Source organism: Stylophora pistillata, chromosome 3 (assembly GCF_964205215.1).
Source record: "Stylophora pistillata chromosome 3, jaStyPist1.2, whole genome shotgun sequence".
Lineage (NCBI taxonomy): Eukaryota > Metazoa > Cnidaria > Anthozoa > Scleractinia > Pocilloporidae > Stylophora > Stylophora pistillata.
Window position 1 is genome coordinate 7,111,574 of NC_142521.1, and position 20,770 is coordinate 7,132,343.

Below are 20,770 nucleotides of genomic sequence, written 5' to 3' on the forward strand. Positions count from 1 at the left end.
AACTAAATTGCCTTGCTAAACATTGTCAAATCGAAAGGAAAAAATTTTGATTATACAGATTAATAATAAAAAATTATAATACTTGGAAACTTCATTCTCAGGCTCACTTCGTCCTCAACAACCCACATTCATTCTTCACCCCGTTTTTTCATCAGGCCTGGTAACAACTGGTTTTTCCTTCGCTTGTCCAAGTGCTTTCAGATGTGAAATATGAGCACCAAGCGCCTGAAGGAAGCCCTCCTTGTAATTGTATCTCACACCAAACTCCTTACACGTCTCACGGACGATGGGAGTAATCTGGGGATAGTAAAACTGACTCATGCCAGGGAAGAGATGGTGGGCTGTCTGATGATTGAGAGCTCCTGCAAAATAAGGGAAAGGATGATTGGCTACCTTAAGTGTACACGCTCAGGCTCCCACCTGACTCTGTCCTACATTGTATGGACGGCATTGAATGACACAAATGACGCCCACATGACTCTGTCTTATATTGTATGGACGGCATTGAATGACACAAATGACGCCCACATGACTCTGTCCTACATTGTATGGACGGCATTGAATGACACAAATGACGCCCACATAACTCTGTCTCATGTTGTATGGACGGCATTGAATGACACAAATGACGCCCACATGACTCTGTCCTATATTGTATGGACGGCATTGAATGACACAAATGACGCCCACATGACTCTGTCCTATATTGTATGGACGGCATTGAATGACACAAATGACGCCCACATGACTCTGTCTTATATTGTATGGACGGCATTGAATGACACAAATGACGCCCACATGACTCTGTCCTACATTGTATGGACGGCATTGAATGACACAAATGACGAAAGGAACCAATAAAAGACTCTAGAACGTGTTTTTCAGGCAGAGCTCAGAGATATCATTTAGCTCTCTCCATCTGGCCTAACTTAAAACTCGGATTTTACATTTTTGTTCATCTCACAAACACGAGAGGTTTCAGAGACGAAACAAAACAATACATAGGAAAAAAATTACAATAAAATAGAATTGCCAGTCATATGAGATGACAAACACTCAAGCAGACAAACCGTAACCAAGCCTCTTATACGTCACCTGTAAAAACATTCCAGAACCAATTGTCTGTTGCATAGTCCAGTGTTGACTCGATCTGAAGCTCTGCCCTAAAAGTACAACGATTTGTTCCTGGTAAGTGTTATTTACAGTCAGAAATGAAATTGTTGAAATATGATTCAGCTCTTTGATAACAGGTTAAGAGAGGGGTTACCTACCAATCCCTTTTCATTACTCCTTTTTCATCGGGCAGCGGCCATTCGACCTAGAAATACAAGAAAAAAGGGAAATGGGTAATATTTATGTGCACTCGCATACGTTATATCAAATTTAATCAGATGTAGTTGTAAATTACGAGGTGATTTAAGACAAGAAAATTCTTCTCAAATTGTTTTAATGTCAAAGATTTGTAGGTAACTGCAATATTTACTCAGTTTCAGGCGAAGGTTGCCTGTGTCTTTAGTGATGTGACGCGAGGTGGCGATGAATTTCACAGTATGCCATTTGCCGACATCCTCTTGTGGTTTGACGATATAATTACATTAAAATTAACTTTCTAACTCCAAACCCATTGTTATTGAAGCGGAAAAAAATCATTATTACACGCTCAGACAATCGGGAACAAAAAAAATGCCTTCTTGATTACAATAAGCCATACGTTTCGTTTCATATCAGTATAACTTTAATCTGTAGAGCACGTCCAAACAATCATACCTCGCTTACAACATGAGATGCCTGAAATGTAAGAGCCAACCAATAACCTGCTGCTATCTCAGCGAGAAACAAGAGAGCTACCTAATATTTAAAAAAGAATAATTAAAATTTGCATGGAATGGGATGATTGCACAGTTTTGATGACGAAGTTCAACAACCATGCATATGCCTAGTCAAGATTTATTCCCCGCCAACATTGTGCAAGTTTACCCAGCAACAAGAGGACACTCAATCAGAGAACTTTCGAGTATACAATGTAGAACATGTGGGAATAATTTCACAAACTGAAATTCGCTTTTATTTCCCTTAATCAAAGATTGTTTCCTTAATTGTATGTTGAAATCAATGGCTTTAAATCCTAGATTCTTGATCGGATTCAAGAAATAATAATAAATAAATGACAATTTATATAGCGCCCTATCTAAAGCTCTAAGGCGCTTCACAATCAAGGTAAAAAGTAAAATAATCAAACATAATCATTCATTAAAATAACGCTTAAAAAAGATAAGTTTTAAGATTACGCTTAAAAGTGTTAAGATCTATACTACATTTATGGTTTCAGGAATGTCATTCCACAGATTAGGTGCAGAGACAGAAAAGGCGCGATCGCCATAAGATTTCAACTTGGAGCGAGGAATCACTAACAAGTTCTTACTCGATGATCGCAAATACCTAGTAGGCTTATAAGTTTCTAACAAGTCACTAATATAACTAGGGCATAAATTGTTTAAAGCTTTAAAAGTAAAAAATAAGATTTTAAAAATAATCCTCTGCTCCGCGGGGAGCCAGTGCAGTTACCTCAGTAAAGGAGTAACGTGATCATGCTTGCGACCACATAAGATCAGCCGTGCCGCACAATTCTGGGCTAATTGCAATCTATGACCTATTCAAAGATTGTACCATCACCGTTTTTCCGCGATGCTCTTCACTCGAAAAAAGGAGCTTCAGCTTGTGACGAGACCTCCCGATATGTTTATTATAGTAAGATTGACAGACAAACAGAAGCTTACCATTTTCCAAAATGATAGCAACATCCAGGGAAGAATCACTTTCTGCATGAAAAAGAAAAGTTTTCCACTAAAAAACACAATTACATGCGATTTTGAGGGTGGATTGAGCCTCATGGTACCTGAGAAAATTGAACAGAACAATAAATAAGTAAGTTGTAAAGTCGTCAACGTTGGTACATTTAATCTAAGATAGCTAACAGGAGTTGTTGCTTTAACATATATCAGTACGAGTTGTCTGTTTCAGTTTATGGAAAAAAAAAAGACCCATGTAGTTACAGTTAAACGCGTTAGGATCGACTAAAAAAGTACCACTACCTTGAATTTAAGTGAAGGATGAGGGTTGTAGTAGCCCCCTTGTACCTCCCCCACGTATCTCTTTTGTACAAACATGGCCGATTGTTTGTTTGTTGTCTTTTCACTTTTGATCCTAGCTAGCAAACCATTTAAGTCGCTTCCCAGTATACCTTCAACTTAAATAAGGTTATTTCGTCTCCAAATTTCATCCAAGGCTTTTTTTTTTTGAAAAGTAACACAATTCTTTGTAATATGTCATATTCAAGATTAAATATTAAAAAAAAAAGTTCGTTAAACAAAGTTCTGAACTCACTGTTTTTCAGGAATATAAATGTAGTGAAATCCTGAAGATAAGTCTTGAAGCCCAGCTGTTGTAAACAAAGAAGTCCATGCAAGCATAGTGTTAATCAAAAAACACTCGGTTAACTCAAGAAACGTGAGCGTAGGTGAATTACTTTCACGAAGTATAGAGAGAAGAGGCTAGCTCTCTGAAACACAATGCATTAACTTACCAAGCAATATACTAAAGGCATATATACATGCTGGTTAAAGTACCGAGGTAACCAATTCTGGCTCCACTTGATTCGTCTCATATCTGGCTTCTGTTGAGAATTGGAAAACATTTGTTTAATGATGGAAGGCTTATTTTGATCATTTAAATTTTCATAAAGAAAATTCGATTTGAGATGCAATGAATATATGAAGTTCATATATTTTGAACTGCGGTATTAGATACGTATGATGTACGATCCTCGCAGTAGATGGCGCTACTTATGCAATAGCGAAAATCAGACCTGAAAAAAATCAGGCCTGTACGGGACTCGAACCACTGACCTCTGTATCTAGTATCGCAGAGGTCAGTGGTTCGAGTCCCGTACAGGCCTGATTTTTTTCAGGTCTGATTTTCGCTATTGCATAAATAGCGCTATCTACTGCGAGGATCGTACATCATACGTAAAATTCGATTTCTTCGCCATTTCAAGAAAAGGATATTTGGTTGGACTGTCGGAAGGGGCATCGCTATCATAGCCTTAAATTCGTGTTTTAAAACAGTCTTGCTTTGTATACTATATCCTTTATCTATGTTTATAACGTAACAAAAGTTTCCAGTCCATCTTGGAATTTGAAAGCGCAAGCTCATTGCGGTAGCTACTCCTAACTCAACTCACACCGATTGAGTTATTGAAGGTAATTAACGTCGCTTTTCAAACCAAATTTCTCAACCTGTAGACTTTAAAATAACAAAAATTTGTCGTCCTCGTGATTGGTTGTTATTGAAAACCATACATGAATCCGGCGTCACAAGCAACTACAACAATGTCGTGGGCCACGTGCGCTTGTGTGACCTGTCACAAGTACAGAGAAACTCCATCTTCGAACTCGCGTTTTCTCGAAACGCACCATAATGTTAATCTGAAAAAACCAACATTCTAAATTCCAATTCGATCTGGAAACAGTGGACAGGAAGAGCGATCCAGTGGATGTCCATTGCTAAATTATTATTTATTTATTATTATTATTTATCTGAGACCGGTTTCCTTTTGAAGTCGAACCCTGTAACTCTTATCCCTTCCGACAGTTCAACCAAATATCCTTTTCTTCAAATGGCGAAGAAATAAAATTTTCTTTATGAAAATCTAAATGATCAAATTACTCTTCCTTCCTTTCTGTGAACGTATAAAACTAGAAGTACCATAAATCAGGACCCTAAAAATAAACCTCAAAGTAAACAAAGCACATGATAGTGTTAATAATAAATACTTACTTTTTTTGCAGTGCTGATGTCCGGATCGACCCCATCGATGTTGGTGAAGGGATGATGACCAAATATATGCTGAGGTAGAGAAATTAATATCATTATAATGATAATAAATGTAATAAAGAATACTTTTTGTGAAAAGTTAACTGTCTTATTTTGATCGAAATGCGCGAGATCGCATAGCACAGCTCGGTGGGTGGGGCGGTGGGGCGGTGGGGCGGTGGGGGGGTGGGGGGGGCTAACAAAATAAAAAAGAAAGCGAAGACACAAATGTATTGAGGCCGAAATTTAATTTCTAGAATTAGGGTAGTACGATGCCTCAAGCCATGTGTAATTAAAAGCATGCCTACTATGATTTCTTGGACTGCGTGTATGGAAGCATGTTTTGAGGCATGGGCGGAACCAACGAAACCACGCTTCAAGCCCACATCTGGAGCCAAGTTTTGGGATTGTGTGTAAACGCCTTCCTAGGCGTAACCCTTAGAACCTTTTTAAAAACCACGTCTGGTACCTTGCTTAGAAACAACAGTCTGAAATCCAATTTTGGAACTCTTTTTGTAACTTTGGCTCGAACCAGTTATGAAAAAGTCTTAACAAGTCTGGAAACATGTCTGGAACATTGTTTAGCCCAGGTCTTGAACAATGCTGTACTCGAACTGTGGCTGCGCAGGCCTGAGGTATCATGTTTTGAAACATGCCTAAAACCCTGCATGTCTCAAACAAAACTCAAACTGCCCTAGAATAGGTGTTTTTTATTTTTTACAGAATATTCACAGTCCCAGTCAAGAGTTCAACGATTTTAGGTGAACTCTTATTGTAACCTACTTTTAGCAAATGACCAAAGGGACCTCTGTGATTTTAAGGGTGGTGTCGCACTAAATAAAGGTGGCAACAACAGCTCACAACCCGGACAACTCTAGCTTGATAAGAATTTTAAGGTTTAGCTCAAACTTTGAGCTAACCCTTAGATTTTTATTACCAACCTGATGTACCCAAACGAAGTATGACGCTCCATTTATATAGTCATGCATATGGCCAACTAGTCTCCATACAAAAGGATTACTTGTCACAGAAAAATGACTGAAACATAACAAGAAAACAAATTTCCATTTAATTTCAAGAGCGGGCGTCGATATACTTAAATGTTCCGCTTTGTCTAGGCCCACATTCAAACCAGCTTGTAACTCAGTGAACTGAGCTAAACTGTTTCATGTACGTTTGCCAAGCATTTAGTAAACAGTTCTAGAATTCTTGAAAAATATATATTTGCTGAAATTTGTTACGTCATGGAGAGTAAATGTGAACAAGAAGTTTCGCAATTTTTTATAAAATTCTCAGTCCAACAATATGATTAAAACTTTATATTGCAAGGCTAAGAACCGTTTAGAATATTGCATGAGATAGAGTAAAAACTAAAGTATCCCTATCAGAATTTTTACTTTTTATCTTCCAGAGCGTCCCAAAGTAATTTATAAATGATCACTTGATAAGTAACCCGTCACCAAATGGTCGTAATTGCTGTTTCCAGCAGAGAAACTCTACTTTGAGAAAACGATGGAGAGCTATTTTGGTTTAGCTTGGCTTCAAAATACATCTGGAGAAAATAGCGGTTACTGCTTTATTATGAGTTGGTTCCGTGGTGAATGAACTTATTTTGTATTCAGTGATGGCCTATCATAGTCGATAGTAAGTCTCTCCCTTGTTCTTTTCATTTGGTTTTTATGGGACTGCTTGAAAGTGAGTCTTTTCTATCGGTTACAACGATAAAAATACATGATTTCATTTACCTGGCATCGTGAACATTTAACATGCACAATAAGGCAGTGAACCATCCATGCAAAAATCCCGCGACACAAGCCAAGAAGAAATTTTGTGCGGACAAGAATATCTATAAATAAAAAATAAAAAAAATTTAATAAACTCTGTCTCTTTTGGTAAGAACATAACAGTTCAAGAACAATCAAAGACCAATAAAATTTAGTCATTATTGATGACAATTCCATCCAAATTGAGGATTTAGTTGCGTCAATTCTCTCAAACTTTAGCCATATGTCCCATGTCTTTATCCCTCTATTTAACAAATGGTAAACACCACAGCGTACACTATTGAGTTATGGATGCACGCGGGAGGTTGCTAAACACGAAAGAAGCGTAAGAGTCGCGCGAGGCGACAGCCGAGAGCGACTCTAGCTTCTTGAGTGCTTAGCACACCTCACAAGTGCATCCATACTCAATAGTGTACGCTGTGGTGTTTACCATTTGTTTAATAACATAACATTGATACATTGTAGCTAAAGAGTTCCCTTTTATTTAACAAATCTTACGCGACCAGAAAAAACAAGCGCGCGCGGAAAAATAGTCTTTGCATTTGCTCACGTCAGCAGCGTACACCCATGGGCAAATTGGGAACGCTAAATTGACCAATCAGAGCGCGCGCTTTACTTTGGCTATGTTATAAACACGTATAAAAACCGTTACCTGAGCAAACCACAGAATAATCGTCATCGCTGTGATGACAAAGTACCTCAACCACATCCATCCCGAGTTCTTCGGATCCTATTACAAATGGTTGGAAACCAAAGTTATTCGAAAACTCTATAAACAACTCTTTGAAATCAAGGCTACTTTCCACTATTCTGAAATTCCCGACTGTGGGATGTCGTAGTTAAAATGAGATGGATGATCTTGGAAGGGTTTAAGAAGTTAGCTCACCTTCCTACATAACTTTTCCACAGATTAATTAAATCCCCAGCGGTTCATATTTTTTACAAGATTAATATCCTTGGTTGAGATGCTGGATTAAATACACCAGGCCAAAAAAGGCTTCAAGGTATCTTTAAAGTACCTCTGAAAAAGGACTGTCAGAAGGCTGTCAGAGGGTTGCAAAGTGCAATGGTTTAAGAGGAAAAGAATATCGTGATTGGACAGCAATCTCCTTGGTTGGAGTGCTGGATTAAATACATCAGGCCAAAAAAGGCTTCAAGGTACCTCACCAATAACGTAGCTCCATTTTCTGCCTTTAAAAGTACACACAACCCACAATTCCTCTATTCGCTCCGACGAAGGGCTAACGCTCGAAACGTCAGCTTTTGTAATCGTTACGGTGGCCAATTTACCATTTCAACTTTGTTGATATATCCAAATTACCTCTAAAGTACCTCTGAAAAAGGACTGTCAGAGGGTTGCCGCTAAGTGCGATGGTTTTAGAGGAAAAGAATATCTTGATTGGACAGCACAAATCTTATCTTAGACAATTTCTAGATCTACGTCATCTTCTTTAATATAAATTTTTCACAACGGCATCGCTACCTGTTTTGTGTCCTCGAAATGTTTCCGTACCCTTTCTCTCACTGTGTTGTAAAAAGCCCTGTCAAAAAAAAAAAAAAAAAAGACAGAGGAAATTTGTAGCCGCTGGCATAACGGATACCTCCCTTCCTCGTAAAGTTTAAAAATTTATCATCATTAAGTTTTGTGCTGTTTTGTTTGCTCTTTCTTTTCTTAGAAGTACATATTATCATTCATCCGATTGCGGTATAATCTTTAACTTACCCAGGTTCTGGGAAAGTAGGATGCTGCGTGGAAAGTAAATCACCGACATAAAACTTCTCTAGCATTCTGGGGAAAAAAACAGATCATTATAAGATGTCCGTCAATAGCAGCCCTATATTAGATTGTTAGATAAAGAGAAACTTGCGTCACGATGCAAGTGATTCCCTGACGTAAAAACCGCGCCCAGGTCGATTAACTTTTATTCGAAACAACAACAAGCTTCGTTACTTTGTAACAAAATGTTTCCTGAAGCAAGAAACTCTTAGATTTCAGCTGCATCTATTTAAAGAAAGTTTGACTTACGGTACCTCTGATGTATTTATTTTTATTGAAACATTGCAGCTTACTTAGGTGGAACGTCGCTGAAGGCATGATACGACTGAAAAACGATGGTAACATCCTTCCCTGCTGCCATAGACAGGACATCTTTACCCCCAGGGTGACGAGAAAGGAATTTACTCACATCATAAACCTTAGGAAGAAGATAAGAAACGATAATTAAATCCACTAAAACCTATAATGTGCATGATTTAAATGTGTACTGTACATTCTGCCCTTCTAGCCAAAATTTTAACTCTTTAGTGTAGTCGGACCCCAAAATATAGTGAAGAACGAACTGTTTCATGGAAGCTTTTTGAGTTATCATGTAGCATCTCTTTAAAGACTACTCTGACGATAGCCATAAGGCTTTCCAATAAGTCCTTTGAGTGTTTTTCTATGCGCTCATCTTTATTAAAAGACCATCGTGATTAGGCGTTACGGGATGAAAGTAGGATCGTGATACTACTCACTGGCTTCACCGTAGAAAATTAGGCTAGTAACCTCGTAAAATCCAAAGCATAATTTCAGATTTGAAACTTGGCTTTGCTGGCCAAGCGAGGTAATTTGTGCCATTTTTGATGTTCAGCGCTGTTAAAAATGAGACTCAGTGATCGATGAAACGATTTTCGCACGGAAAAAATCAATTTTGCAATTTAGAAACCCAAAGCAGCTTTGATTATTTTTAGATTAAGACAGATGCATGGGCAAAGCTTGTCTGTTTCTTCAACGGAAGTTTGGGTCCAACAAAGAAAGTAACACATATCATCGTGAAAAGATGCAAACTCTCTAGCTACGCAGATGACACGCAAATTTTCTTTGCTCATAATGACTACAGAGAAGTTGAGAGTGCTATAAACTCTGATCTGGAGCTTGTCGATAAATGGTATAATGATAATGGTCTGAAAAGGAACAATTCTAAGTATCAAGCCATTGTGATGGGAAATTCTGATGCCCCACTTGATTTCAAGTGTGAAAATTCCAGCATCCCAGTGACCAAAGAATTTGAGATGTTAGGTATAACGATAGATAACAAATTGAAGTTTGATAATCATGTTGCTAAAATATGTAGGAAAGTTTCACAGCAAATAGCTGTTCTTAAAAGAATGAAGAAAATGCTTCCCTTCGAAACAAGGCTCGACCTATATTTAGCAATTATCCTTCCTCACTTCAAGTTATTGCAGTGAAACCTGGAATTTCTATAACAAAAGTGCCGCAGATAAATTGGAAAGGTTAAACGAGCGCGCGATCAGGTTTGTTTTCAGGGATAAGTACACGAGCTATCCATAACTTCTTAACGCATTAGGCCTCTCATCTTTAAAACAACAAAGATTAATTAAACTTATATTGTCTATTTTTAACGCCGTTCACAATTCTTTAGCGCCCAAAAGTATACAAGACCTGATAGTTCATAGGAAGGACGTTAACTATAATTTAAGAGGTGACTATATTCTCTCGCTACCCAAGCCAAAGTCTACTACATATGGCTTGAACTCAGTCCGTTATATTGGTCCGAAACTCTGGAATTCACTTCCGAACAGGTTTAGAAATATAACCAATTTTAAGTCTTTTAAGATGAGATCCATTAGACAAGTCGGCTTAGTGCAATTTTTATAATTTTCTCGCTTATTTATTGAATTCAGTATTTATTTCGATACAAGATATATTTATTAGGAATTTATTATTATAATTATAACTATAGCGTATTCCATGTTCAACTTTTAACTTTAGTTTTATTGTGTTTTGTGGAATACCCCTGTAAATTAGCTAGCGTGCTTTCGCAGATACCGATCCCGTTCTGTCTGTGAAGGTTCGCCTTTATTGTAGCTAAGTGTATATTCACAATAAGCTGTTATTGATTGAACTGTTAGGAAACCCGAACGAGGCGACAGCAGCAAGAGGGCTTATATTCCACCATTGACTACCGACGGCCGCTTTTAATGGAGCCCCTGATTCATACGCATATAAGCTTTGAATTCAATCAACCATAGAGGGAGTTAAATATTCAGATGTGAAGGTGAACTCGTTGGACACTGCTTTTAAGAGAACTTTGCAAACATCCGATCACAATATTTGCATTCTCTCCTATCAAATCTAAATGATTTCCGAATAAATCTTATTTTGGGTTATACTGCAACAGCAAACAATCATGCAGCTTCCTTCGTTAAACGTGAGATATTGCATGCACGTAATTGAAGTTTTAGCGAAGTTAGATAATAAAGACGTCGATTCCTTTCTTACCTTCCCGTTAATTGCGATGTGTGCATTATGTTCCAGATTCAAACTGGCAAGCTCTTGCCAGGTAAACTGCCTCTTTCTCGACATATTTCCGCAAGAATGTTGAACAGAGCAAAATAAGTCCGCCGATCGATCGATCGACTGTATAATAAAAAGAGTAGAGCAGTCTACCGTTACTTGTAAATTTTCGAATCACTTGCGAAATTTGATTGACTAATGACACACGTATTGAATATATTATTTTGATAAGTCCAATCAAAGTTTCGCTGATTTGTTTGGGTAGGAGTGACTCTTCTCAGCTGTCCTTCACAGCTGATACCGCTCGCTTCACCGAGATATCTTAACACGAGCCTGTGGTGATTGGTGGCCCAAGTCGAACCACTTCAAAGGGTAATGAGAATCAAATATTTATCCTTTGTTCTCACCTTTGTACTGTCTGTACAGCGGTTCCACTAAACAAAAGCATGAACGTCATAAAGGTGAAATGAGAAAAGAAGTGTTTATTTTAGATAAAAAAAATTGACTAGTCAGACGTTTTGCGTATGAAATTTTTATTCCGGGTCACTAGATGTCTCATTATCAGTTACCTGGCAAAAAGGACGAGGCACAACAAACGGCTAAGCTTCTGTTTCCATGGTAACTCTCGGGAACCTTTGACTGCTATAGGGTCTTCCTCTGAATCGATTGAACCCGGGTTGCTAAAATCCGACCTATTAAGTGATTGCCTTTGTGATGATGTAAAATATGTGTGAGGACCCCTTACAGTCCGCCATCGACATTGATCACAGTTTCCAATGCAAAGGGCATGCCACGGATCTACTTTGTTTCTAGAGAACACCAACGCAAGGGAGAAGAGAAATACAAGGAGAGAGTCGCCTGCTAAACACTTAGGTCCAAAAATATGTTTTTTGCTACTTCTGTCATGGAAAGAATGTTTCACCGGATTTGGTGTGAAATTGTAATTTACTGTTCAGTATTTCAAAGCCCTGGACCATTTGCCATTAACAGCTGTTTCCCAAACTTTGTGCGTCATCATGGGCTGATCCCCGGTGTACTAGCCACAGTTGACGTCACGAGTCGCGTATTATCAAACTTCAAATATAAATGCATACATATTCATACATACATATATCTTATCAACCAAGCGCGAGGGCCGTACTGGGAGAATATCAGCCCGAGGTCTTGACAGTACGGACCGAGCGCAGCGAGGTCCGTACAAAAAAGACCGAGGGCCGATATTCTCCCAGTACGGTCCCGAGCAAGCTTGGTTAATAAGAGATTTATTACACGACTGAAGTTCAAAGGGACACAAGTGCGGTATCATTCGGGACCATTCGGGACAGTGCCCGGTCCAATACTGAGAGAATATTGACCGGCAATAGAGCATTTTGATTGGTTGATTTTAGTTATTGGCCCTCTGACTTCCAGAGTAGTGTAATAAAATACTTTATTCAAGAGAAGAAAATCAATATCTCTCAAAAGGGGATATCTGGAGGTCAACCCTATATAAAAATTCCTAGAAACCAAAACCAAAACATTATAAACAGATAATTAAAACTATTTACCATCTTCTCAATCAATATTCATATAAATCCTTAATCCTTAATCCTCTAACCGGTGGGATTTAGGCACAACCTGGGGGGAGGGGAGAAACCACGAGAACCACGAGAACCACGAGAACCACGAGAACCACGAGAACCAGATGAACCAGAGAACTACGAGAACCACAAGAACCAAGAGAACCACGAGAACCAAGAGAACCACGAGAACCACGAGAACCACGAGAACCACGAGAACCACGAGAACCACGAGAACCAGATGAACCAGAGAACTACGAGAACCACAAGAACCAAGAGAACCGAGAGAACCCGAGAACCAAGAGAACCACGAGAACCACGAGAACCAGAGAAGTACAGAGAACTACACAATTACCGTTACTAAGAGTTATATTATGCGAAGTCCGATAGTATAAGAACCATAAGGACCAGAGAACTACCGAGAACTTTAACTACACAATTACCGTGACTCAGCTGAGTTATATTTATTTGAAGTTTGGTGGTACGTGACTCATGACGTCAGCTGTGGCTATTACACCGGGGATCAGACTCACCATGGCGATGCAAAGGTCTAATTTACGTTCTCACTATTCACTACTCCCTGGTGCCGCTTCACCAATGATGATAAAATGTTTTTAAAACTTTTTGACTTTTCTTCACCTTGAACAAGCTCAGACTAACGAGACAGCTTTTTTCCCAAACATTATGCGTCATTCTGGTGAAAAGTCTACTCTACGCGTCCAAAGTGTAACTTAATCGTTTCCGGCCCGTGGTAGTCTCCTCTCGCAGCCGTTCTTTGTCTCGGGATCCCTGTGTCTCCCTCCCCACAAACGGCTGCTCGTGTTAACCAAACATTCCATTCCCTTTGTTTCCTTCAACCAATGAGCGTTGAGCAGGGAACATCTCTCAAAACTTCGCCGAATTTCATGTTTGTAGAGCTAAATATGTCATTTATCAATTTTTATGGCTGATACCCCGAAGAAAGTAACTTGCAGTAATTTATCTGGATGTTTCCTGTGTACGTCAACAGTTTCGACTAAAGAAAGAGTTAGAATCTTCGGAAGATCTGCTGATGTAGCGAGCGTCATAAGTTTAGCACTGGGTGTGAACTTGGAAGCTTTCGACATTTATTTGAGTTCTACTTTATATATATATATATATAAAGTGTGACTTGATTTTCGTAGGACAGTGCTCAATACATAGAAGTAGAGCGAAGTAGATATCGTGGGAGGAAAAAGACAAGTAAACTACAAGTTCATCCCTACAAGCCTGTTTCGTGGTCGCCCACTCATCAGGGGATTTATATATATATATACATATATATATAAAGTGTGACTTGATTTTCGTAGAATAGTGCTCAATACATAGAAGTAGAGCGAAGTATATATCGTGGGAGGAAAAAGACAAGTAAACTACAAGTTCATCCCTACAAGCCTGTTTCGTGGTCGCCCACTCATCAGGGGATTTAATGAGAATAAACTTTACCATTGCTTATATACAATATAATTTGCATGATCTAACTAGTCTAATTTATGCAGCGCGAAATTCACAGTTTAGTTGTTGCGTAGGAGGGCTTTGCTTCTGTGGCGGCATGAAGACACGAGTTCATTACGTTTGTTTAGTGTCGATAGTTCGGGCCGGCAGATGATTAGGAAAGATGATTAGGAATTCTTGTAGTTTTCTTTCCTTATATATACTTCTCGTTTCGTCTTTTGACAGTGCCTTTCTGATTCCTTTTACCTTCTTAGATAGCTCTTAAAAAAAATCAAAGCTTGCTAAATTTTTTCAAAACATTCCCGTTAGAGATAAGAAGTTCTTGAAATTACGGCTGTTTCCAGCATGAGATTTACTGATCAAATTCGCCAGTCAAAACTTAAATGAAATTTCAAAAATAAGATGTCAATCTTGTTCAGTTGGTCACGACTTTACTGTGTTTGGTGGCTCCTAAAAGAGCCGTTATTTGATTGGTTGCTCATAGTGCAGTTACAGAAGTGTCGATTTCACTTTCTCCTCCAATTCATTAAAGTGCACCTACACCCAAAAAATTTTTTTCGCTTAACGAAGTAAGCTTATTTTTTTGAGTATTTCTGCGCAAAAATTTTTTTATTTGCTCAAATCTTCAATTTTCAATGCCCAGTCAAAATACGGAAAATCGGCCGCCATCTTGCCCCACGACCGAGTTTAAAGAGGAATGGCTCTAGTGGGTAATGTGACGTCAAATCGAGAACACGAAAGTCTGCTTTTCACACATTTTCACTTGTTTGGGAAGGTTGTAGTCGATAATTGTCCGAAAATATGCCGACTAAGTGTGTTGTAGAAGGATGTAGCAACGTGCGAAATTTGCAAGAGGGTATCGCGCTCCATACAATCTTCATACAACACACCTAGTCGGCATATTTCGGACGATATCGACGACAATCTTCCCAAACAAGTGAAAATGTGTGAGATGCAGACTTTCGTGTTCTCGATTTGACGTCACATTACCCGCTAGAGCCATTCTTCTTTAAACTCGGTCGTGGGGCAAGATGGCGGCCGATTTTCCGTATTTTGACTGGGCATAGAAAATTGAAGATTTGAGCAAATAAAAAAAATTTTGCGCAGAAATACTCAAAAAAATAAGCTTACTTCGTTAAGCGAAAAAAATTTTTTGAGTGTAGGTGCACTTTAAGTCCTCTCAGCATGTTCTCGACACTTTCAACCACAGAACGATAATTCTCCATTACAGAAGACAAATCTTGTTTTTCTGGTAAACATGCAACTGTCTCTTGCAGTTTGATTTTCTTTCCTTTTAGTTCCTCCAATAAATCGAGGCGTTCATCGCAGATGTAATCTAGGATTTCACGCTTTCGATCCATGCTGGCAGGAATTCTTGAAATGAAGGTTTTTTTCGCGCGCGCTCATAAATAACCGCTGTGAAATGTCCTCCCACAATTGGTTTCTCGCACACGTTTACCACTTTGTATATAATTTGTGGGTAGAAGTATTTTTTTGCACTTGATGAGCACATTGTTTTTCAATCCTTGCGTCAATGTCGCTTTTCGGGCCCTGTCCGAAAAGCGATATCACTCAAACGTAAGAAGGTGTGAAATCACACTTTCTTTGTTCCTGAGGCTTGACAACAACAGCGTTGTTTCTTTTTCAATCCTTGCGTCAGTAGTTGAAAAAAGACACGCACGCAGTTTTCTTTCTCTTCTTTTCATGAAGAGGTAATTTCCAGGATCAGTTTTTTTTGCCTGCCCTCTTTCAAAGCCTAAAATGCAATAGTTAGTTACACTCTCATTTTAAAGACGCCCTTTAGCATTGCAAAGTGTAAGGCTAAAAGCTAATTCTTTGTGATTTAGTGGTTTTCCTAATTTGTAGGTAGAAGTATTTTTTTGAACTTGATGAGCACATTGTTTTTTCACATTGTGGTCTGTCGCTTTGCGCGCGTTTATTTTACATTCCTTGCGTCAGTGGTTGAAAAAAGAACGCACGCAGTTTGCTTTCCTTTCTTTTCTTAAAGAGGTAATTTCCAGGACGACCAGTTTTTTTTTGCCTGCTCTCTGTTTATTCTAAAACGGCTTCGCGTGGGCAAAACAAAAACAAGTTTAAAACAAAACAAGTTTAATCGCTCTCAGCTTTCCGACAACGCTTACTCGCAATAACATGACTGGAATGAATCACTTTTACTGATAAAATACGTCGCAAACTTTTATATTTATTTATTTACTGTGTACTGGAGAGGAGCATTACACGTGAGGACTCTATCGCATGCGACAAGCTTACACCATGATTGCAACTTGAATCCCATAGTGTGAATCAACCTTCGTGAATCATGTCGCGTCCTTCAGACAGGCGCGTCATGTCGACGTACTGACATTACTAACTCACCCCCTGCTAATCTTTCTGTGTTTTCCCTAGTAGGCTCCCGTGGGGAACCAAAATGTCATCATTAAAAGTTTGCGAACTAGAGCGAAGTTAACCCGAGTCTAAGTTCGCGTCACCGAACAGAAAAATCCCAAAAGACAGATAACAAAAGCTTCATTGTCTTAAAAAATCCTAACCAAGACAATAGGCAAAGTTTGATACGTTGCCTGCAAGTCCTACAGTTGAACGGCTAATATCTCTGCCTTGTAAGCCTCAACGTTCTGGTGCATCAGCTAATACTGCTACCTACTCGACCCGTCAGTCCGATAATCGCTGAGAAACAGCCGCATGTTCCCACGCACTGGCGAGGTGAATATGTTATGAGCCTTCCAGATTTCGAAAGGCGGCACTCTGATTGGTCAATCGGCTGGGATGGAATGTTTGGTCAACACGAGCAGCCGTTTGTGGGGAGGGAGACAAAGGAATCCCGAGACAAAGAACGGCTGCGAGAGGAGACTAGGCCCGTGGTGTCTTTATAGAAAATTTCATGTCCCTCCCCCAGCCCACGGTGTTGGACCTTGCTCAAACGTTATTGTATAGATGCAAATGAAATACCAAAGTTCCTCGTGTTTCGATGAACATCTGAATTTAAACGCGAGCAATGAACATATTCAGATCTTCAAATATGAACTGAAAGATAGTCTTCGTGGCAAACAGGCTGATCAACATGGTCAAATTACTTTACATGGAGACATTTATTACTTCAATGCAAGTAATCAACATTACTAGGGTTGATTTCACTTTTTTTCAAGTGGGAAAGTTTCTATAGCAAGAACTTCTTTCATTCAAAAGTTAGAAGTTCAAGTAGCGACTTAACAATGATATAAAAGATGGGATGATCTATTCTTTCCATTTTGAGCTCTTGAATAGTTTTACCCTTTTCAAGGTTTATGGTTTAGGATATAACAGCTCTATCAAGATTGAATCTCTTTTTTAAAGTTAGGACGATTATATTATTTCCTATTTATTGTTATCATGTTCTGTTCTGTTCTCTTTTAAAAGCTTTCAGCCCATCACAATAACATAAAGCTGACTAGCAGCTTGTGACAACACAGGCGGCCCAAGCTCAGTGTGAGAGGTTAATCATTAATATATGTGGTTTCATATTGCGTAATTTAAAATGAGGGTCCCCAATAGGGTTCTTCAATCCCGCCATCCCGACCGGAATTTTCCCTCAATCCCGAGATCCCGACGGTTTCTACGGGCTAATCCCGATCCCGGTCATATTTTCTTAATTCCTTACTTCAGCAAAAATGATCCTTGAAGTTCCGTTTCAGATTCCCTCACAGCAGACTCAAGCACTGACTATTACGTTGAATTAGCTGTATCTCTCTGCACTAAAACGATGATCTAGTTCATTTGTTTTTCATGACTGGTTTTAAACGAGTTTCGTCAGTCAATGAGTTATTTTCATGGTTTTTATAGCTGGTTTTTTTTTTTTCTTATTTTCTGTTTTGCCTCTTTTGTTCGATAACAGCTGCCTTCCGGATCACTTCGATCCCTGAAAAAAGTGTCTCTCGGAGATGATAGCGATCAATGAATAGCATCAAAGGGGAACTGAAGCCTAAAAATGAACCATTTTTAAATTGCAGCTTATAGTTCAAATAGCAATGTTCGAGGATTTTTTTTCAGTCTTTGGGCCCAACTTCGCCTCGGAAAAATAGTTTAAAGTGGTATTTTGGCCTCGTAGTACGGCGGCTCAGAAAATTGATGTTAGCGGTCATTTTAGCTCGCTCTTACGTCACTGGTGGGGAAGAAAGATAATAAACCCGTACTCTTCCTACAGAAATTTGGTTTGGTTATGGAGTTATCGAAGTTGCGTGACTTGTAATGGGGATTAACTACGAAAATGAAATAGTAACAGTCAAGTTTTTCTTAAGTTGGTTCCCACCACTGACGTCATAAACGACCGCTGCTGACCTATTTTGAGCCAACGGTCTTACACCTCTAAAAGCTGGAAAAAGGCAACTTCAAATCGAATTTTCTTGTAAAAAACAAGAAGTGAACGAAAATGAATATCGACACTTTACCTTACTCCTCTAAAGCTAACAAGAAATGAATGCAAACAATATACCAATTTTAGGCTTTAGTTCCCCTTTAAGAGTACATATCACGACGTACCACGGCATCTTCACTGTTCACTACACATATGATAAGTCACCGTCAATCGCAACTCAGAAGACAGTTTGCTCATTCACAATTTTCAGCCATGGCAACGATCATCTGGAAATTCCATAAAATCGAGTACAGTTGTCTTCAACAGATACTGAAACATATATTCTTTTCGACCCCAGTTCTTCCAGCCCAAAATGCCATAATCACCGGTAACCAAAGCGTACTATAAGAGGTGGAAATAAGAGCCTGTATGGATTTCAATTTCGAACGAAAACTATTTCTGTTTTCCTTTGAAAAGCGACGATAAAGTTCGAACCTCTCTAAGTGGTGTCCTCTTTATGTCGCCGAAACGCTTCTGTTAGCCATTTGACCGATTTTGACGCGAATTAAAGAGTACGCGTCTCTTTATTGTAGCTTTCAAAGGAAAAAACAGAGATAGTTTGAATTTAAATCCATACAAACTCTTATTGTACGCTTTGGTCACCTACGGCTAAATTTAATGCGAAATGTTCCAGTTTGATGATTGCTATCATCTAGGAGCTTCTTTAGCAATTGGCTGCAATTAAACTATAATTCTGCTATTGAAGCGAACAGTTCTTCCGAAACGTGAAACCGTTCCAAGCAAAAAAGTTGCCTCGCGATCCAACGACGGAATTCCACTAACATCATCGTCGGCCTCGTCGTTGTTAGTTATAACACAGGTGGCCCAAGCTCTGTCACAGGCTCTTTCACAGTGAATAATTAAAGAGTTTGTATAGTGGTTTAGTTGGACTTGTTTTTGAGCTCCGTAAATGCAAAGTTGTGTGAAATAATCAAAGAAATAAAGTCTTACCTTCATAGAGAGTTTCCGATCTTCCCGTATTTTATGCACTGTAATTTAGGGCGTCAAGCTAAAACACATCAAACGGCCTCAAATCGCGAGGAGAACAACACAGACTAGTCTCTATGAAGGTAAGACTTTATTTCTTTGATTATTTCGCCCAACTTTAAGGGAGCTCAAAAACAAGTCCAACTAAACCACTATACAAACTCTTTAATTATTCACTGTGAAAGAGCCTGTGACAGAGCTTGGGCTACCCGTGTGATTATAACACTCGCCATGTCATTTTTCACGGTCGAAGTTCTCGCAATTCATTGTCTTCATTCGCAATGCAATGTAATAGTTCCAAAAGTCTAAATTAGTAGAGGCAACAAAACAAGAGACGAATTTCCGCTCTTCCCCTTCTCATAAAAGCTACGCAGCTAATAACATTGACAGCATCATTGTCGATGTTAACCGACATCGCTAGGGCGCGTTAAACTACGCAAACGATAACTTAGCTAGTCTCCCCCGCGTCGAATATCCCACGCGCACCGATCAGGATATGTATAAGCTTGATACTAGAAACATCACAGTCAACAAATAACAAAGGTCACAAAGACATTGTCAAATTGGATTCTCATTACGGCCAAGGTGTCCAAGGTTCTCGAAACTAGACCACAGATCACCATAGGGGTCACAGAGCAGCGTGACAGGGTCGTGGAAAACGTGGATGTCACCTAGGTCTTTGTTCGACTATTTCCGACCATTTCCGACGTTAATAAGATGAGCTAGCCTCCGAAATTCCCGAATCTCGGTTTCTTTAAAGCGACATTTCCTGATTCCCGCCTGTTACAATCGCCAAATCCCGTGTCCCGGTCATAAATACAATCCCGAATCTCGTCCCCCCTTTTCCTTCAAAATCTCGAATCCCGGCCTTCAAATAAGCCAAATCCCGGATCCCGAAAAACCTATTGGGGACCCTCTAAAATTGCCGTGAATATAAAGGATTTGTATGGGATTTCAGGTAAACGGTTCAAGTAGATAAATACTCACTAGAATTATATATAAAATACAGCTTACCGTATCTACTTTGCTTGTTTTTACTTTCTGTGTGGTTATTTTCCCGATCCATTGCGATTTAAGCGATTTCCCGGCTTTAACCCCGAGTTTCCAACTGTAAGAGAATTCTCTTACAGTTTGTGGGGAGGGAGACACAGGGATCCCGAGACAAAGAACGACTGCGAGAGGAGATTAGTCGAAGGCTCCAAGCCAAACAAAGAGCCTTTGTCGCTTTCAGCAAGGACTGTTTAAATTTTTGACAAAATGCTGCCATTTCTCTCTTCTTTGGGCCTGTTTTTTTTCTTCTTTTTCTTTACCCAAGGACTACTTTCTAATTTTGAGTTATGTTTTTCATCCATGAGAAAAGACTTTCCACGAGCAGATAACTTCCACGTGT

The 20,770-nt window shown here is 39.1% G+C and overlaps 1 protein-coding gene across 4 annotated transcripts; it reads right to left on the bottom strand.

Annotated features, from left to right (window-relative positions):
- Positions 1 to 59: 59 nt before the first annotated feature.
- Positions 60 to 11,310, bottom strand: LOC111334524 (uncharacterized). 4 transcript variants are annotated; one of them, XR_015998294.1, is made up of 15 exons: positions 10,939 to 11,310; positions 8,727 to 8,851; positions 8,380 to 8,445; positions 8,140 to 8,197; positions 7,309 to 7,386; positions 6,618 to 6,718; positions 5,814 to 5,910; positions 4,837 to 4,905; positions 3,584 to 3,673; positions 3,385 to 3,439; positions 2,778 to 2,896; positions 1,768 to 1,848; positions 1,272 to 1,318; positions 799 to 1,163; positions 60 to 420 (listed from the first exon to the last, which is right to left on the bottom strand). XR_015998294.1 is itself a non-coding variant. In XM_088751652.1 (15 exons), the coding sequence occupies exons 1-15, from the start codon at positions 11,020 to 11,022 to the stop codon at positions 136 to 138; spliced, it is 1,362 nt and encodes a 453-aa protein (XP_088607778.1). In that variant the 5' UTR covers positions 11,023 to 11,306; the 3' UTR covers positions 60 to 135. The 4 variants fall into 4 exon arrangements, 3 of the variants coding, with proteins under 3 accessions (XP_088607778.1, XP_088607777.1, XP_022796017.1); XM_088751652.1 differs by having other exon boundaries at positions 60 to 362; positions 1,096 to 1,163; positions 3,584 to 3,670; positions 10,939 to 11,306; XM_088751651.1 differs by having other exon boundaries at positions 60 to 362; positions 1,096 to 1,163; positions 3,584 to 3,712; positions 10,939 to 11,306.
- Positions 11,311 to 20,770: the final 9,460 nt, after the last annotated feature.

What these genes read in the sequence shown, in the direction of transcription:
- LOC111334524 (XM_088751651.1), bottom strand. Translation starts at nt 11,022, where the DNA reads ATGTCGAGAAAGAGGCAGTTTACCTGGCAAGAGCTTGCCAGTTTGAAT. An exon ending in TTATTCTGTGGTTTGCTCAG is followed by an intron (nt 6,719 to 7,308) that starts GTAACGGTTTTT and finishes TTTTATTTATAG; the next exon opens with ATATTCTTGTCCGCACAAAA. An exon ending in ATTTATATTCCTGAAAAACA is followed by an intron (nt 2,897 to 3,384) that starts GTGAGTTCAGAA and finishes CAATTTTCTCAG; the next exon opens with GTACCATGAGGCTCAATCCA.